Genomic DNA, 3,314 nt, shown 5'->3' with positions numbered 1-3,314 from the left:
TCTCCTGAACATTAATCCAATATTTGACTTTCTCAATAGCTGCTTGCTCTTGAGTGTGCAGGACAACATTATCAACATCATTGATAATCTGCTGCTGAATATCAGTGAGGGTACTTTGAGCAGCTTCAAGTCTTTCACCAACTTTGCTAAATTTCTCTATATTCATGGTTTTAAGAACAGCCTTAACTTGCTTGAGCTTATACCACACTTTCTACATTGCACTACCAGTAACAGAGCATTGCCAAGCAGAGTCAACTACAGACAAAAAAACGTCATGATTAGCCAAGCAATTGAGAAATCTAAAAGGTCTCCCTTTGCCCAGGTGAGAATGGAAGATATCAAGGAGAACAGGATTATGATCAGAAAGAGAGGGGGGCAAATAAATAGCTTCAACATGCCCATAGGCATCTATCCAATCCTGATTAACAATACCTCTATCAATCCTAGAATAAGTCCTAGAACCATTATGAGCTTTGTTACACCAAGAGAAGAAGGAACCCTTACTCTTGATTTCAGACAAAGCTAAATCATCAATAAGATTTTGAAAATCCTTGGTTTCATAGTTAGTGACCATAGCCCCATTAATTCTATCTTCACAGGAAAGGATAGAGTTAAAATCACCAACACATAACCAAGCTCCAGAAAAACCAGTCAGCTGTCTAAGACCAGCCCATAAAGGTAGCCTATCCTGGACAGTATGTAACCCATACACAAAAGTGATGAAGATTTGAGTTTGCAGATCTTTTGTAGTAAGCAAACAATGAACTAACTGTTCTTGTGAAGACAAAACAGTTAGGTTAAGAAGATCAACTTTCCAACCTATCCAGATTCTGCCTCCTGGTGAGTTAGCATAATTAGCAAACCAAGGCCAAGCAACTCCAAACTTCTTCTGAATCTTAACAAAATTATGTTGTTTTGCTTTAGTTTCAATAAGGCAAAGAAAATCACACTTCTGATCTGAAAGCAGCTTCCTCACACCAGCCACTTCCCAGGGTCATTAAGACCCCTAATATTCCATGAAAGAACTATCATGACCCTAGAGGGGGATTCCCATCACCCCCGTTAGGTTCATTAGTTTCATCTGCAATTTTAATACCATTAGAGTCCAAAGTTAAAGGTTGATAGGTATTGGAACTGGAAACTTGAAAGTTTATCTGTCTATTGGCTTTCTTCTTGGATTTCTTGTCTGGAATTTGCCACTCATCATTATTGTGATTCTGAAGTGTTGGGGTAACTTCTTTAACAAGAGCAGGAACCTTAGTAACCTCAGCAAGAGCTTGAGTCTTCTTAGGAACCCAAACTTTCTTAGCCTGAGTCTGAGTGGCCTTTGGATCACCTATTTGCTTCTTTCTCACAGGCTGAGGCTTGGAACAGTCATGTCCAACCTTATCACATTACTTGCAAAAAGGTGGTGTCCACTCATAAAGCACATTAATCTCATTTAACTCCCCAGCAGGGCTCTCAACCTAGACAGAATTAGGCAGAGCCTTAGTAATATCAATTTCCACAAGAAGTCTGGCAAAGGAAACCCTCAATTGTCTGGAGGTACACTCATCAGCACATACTGGAACACCAAGAAGGCTGCCAATTCTACTTAGAGTTTCAGCACCCCAGCAGTTCAATGGTAAATTGGGAAGTTTAATCCATAAAGGAACAGTTCTCAATATTTCAGCATGAAAATCTAATTTATCAGACCAAGCTTTAACAATGGCTGGTTTACCAAAGAACATGTGAGGTCCAGAACATAAAATAGCATTCTTATCATCAATTGATTTCAGATTGATTATAAAATAACCCTCATCATGCCAAAATATGTCAGGTTTAGCAATATTACTCCAATTATCAGCTACAAACTTATGAACTGCAGAAATAGTAGGAGAATAACCAACAACATAGAAAATAATAGCATTACCCCATCTCTTGTTACCCTCATAAATATCAACAGAGCTAAGCTTAGCAATCGATTTTCCATCTCTGATCTCAGGGGCAATAAAAGACAGAGAAGTACCTTTAGCATTGAGCTTCCCCTTGAATAAATCCTTCCACCCTTCAGAAGGGGCTTCAGAAACATGATTCGAGCCATCAGAATCCCCAGGAGCTTCAGGAACAGCAACACAAGGGATTATCGGGCTCTGATTTTGACTAGACACCAATGGAACAGTAACCGCAGAAACCCTAGGTATTGTTCCATTGGATTGAGCTTGGGATTGAGCAATCGAACCTCTGATTGATCTTTCTAGAGTCCTCAGATCACCTCTAGATATCATACCACTAGATGGGTGCACCAAATGTGGTGGAGGGGTAACCAGTTCATCTTCTTCAGCAATCGGTTCAGAGGAAGAAAACCCAGATTTTCTCAGATTGTCTAATATCTTATCAAAAGGAGCATGAGTGTTGTTTTGCGGAAGTGGATTTGATGATTTCTTCTTGCGAGGCATGATGAAGAAGAAGCTAGATGAAGATCCCTACCTAGCAAGCTTGATTCGCCATGAAAATCGCCTAGAGAGAAAGTCAACGGAAAGTCAACACTCAAGCAATCAACAATTTAGACTTTCATTTTATTCAAAAAGCTTTGTTTGAATGTGCTTGACTTTAATTTAATTCTAAAAGCTTTGTATGAATGTGTTTGACTTTCATTTGATTCAAAACGCTACTTTTCAATGTGTTTGATTTTCATTTGATTCAAAAAGATTTGTTTGAATGTGTTTGATTTTCATTTTATTTAATTAGCACTATTTGAATGTGTTTTACTTTCATTATATTCAATTAACTTCGTTGAATATATTTTTTTCATTCAATTTAAAAAGCTTCGTTTGAATGTGTTTGACTTTCATTTGTTTCAAAAAGCTTTGTATTTGATTTTCATTTAATTCAAAAAACTACTTTTTAATGTTTTAGACTTTCAATTGATTAAAAAAGATTTGTGTGAATGTGTTTTAGTTTTATTTGATTTAAAAAGTTTTTTTTGATTGTGTTTGACATTCATTTGATTCAAAAAGCTTTGTTTGAATGTATTTGACTTACATTTGATTCATTTAGCGTCATTGAATGCATTTAACTTTTATTCAGTTCAAAAAGCTTTTTTTGAAGGTGTTTTACTTTCATTTGCTAAAAAAGGTTTGTTTGAATCTGTTTGACTTTCATTTGATTTCATAAGTTTTGTTTAAATATGTTTGACTTTCATCTGATTCAAAAAGAATTGTTACAATGTTTTACTTTCATTTGATTAAAAAAGCTTTGTTTGAATGTGTTTGACTTTCATTTGATTCAGTTAGTTTCGTTGAATGCATTTGACTTTCATTCGATTTCAAATG

General features: G+C 36.1%; 1 protein-coding gene across 1 annotated transcript; it reads right to left on the bottom strand.

Moving 5' to 3' along the window:
• Window positions 1-211: 211 nt before the first annotated feature.
• On the bottom strand, window positions 212-2,438 carry LOC110732003. Its single transcript, XM_021911922.1, has 3 exons — window positions 1,473-2,438; window positions 1,097-1,364; window positions 212-984 (listed from the first exon to the last, which is right to left on the bottom strand). The coding sequence occupies exons 1-3, from the start codon at window positions 2,436-2,438 to the stop codon at window positions 212-214; spliced, it is 2,007 nt and encodes a 668-aa protein (XP_021767614.1).
• Window positions 2,439-3,314: the final 876 nt, after the last annotated feature.

This window comes from Chenopodium quinoa, unplaced genomic scaffold, assembly GCF_001683475.1.
Source record: "Chenopodium quinoa cultivar QQ74 unplaced genomic scaffold, ASM168347v1, whole genome shotgun sequence".
Classification (NCBI taxonomy): domain Eukaryota; kingdom Viridiplantae; phylum Streptophyta; class Magnoliopsida; order Caryophyllales; family Amaranthaceae; genus Chenopodium; species Chenopodium quinoa.
This window is presented reverse-complemented; position numbering and strand designations above follow the sequence as displayed.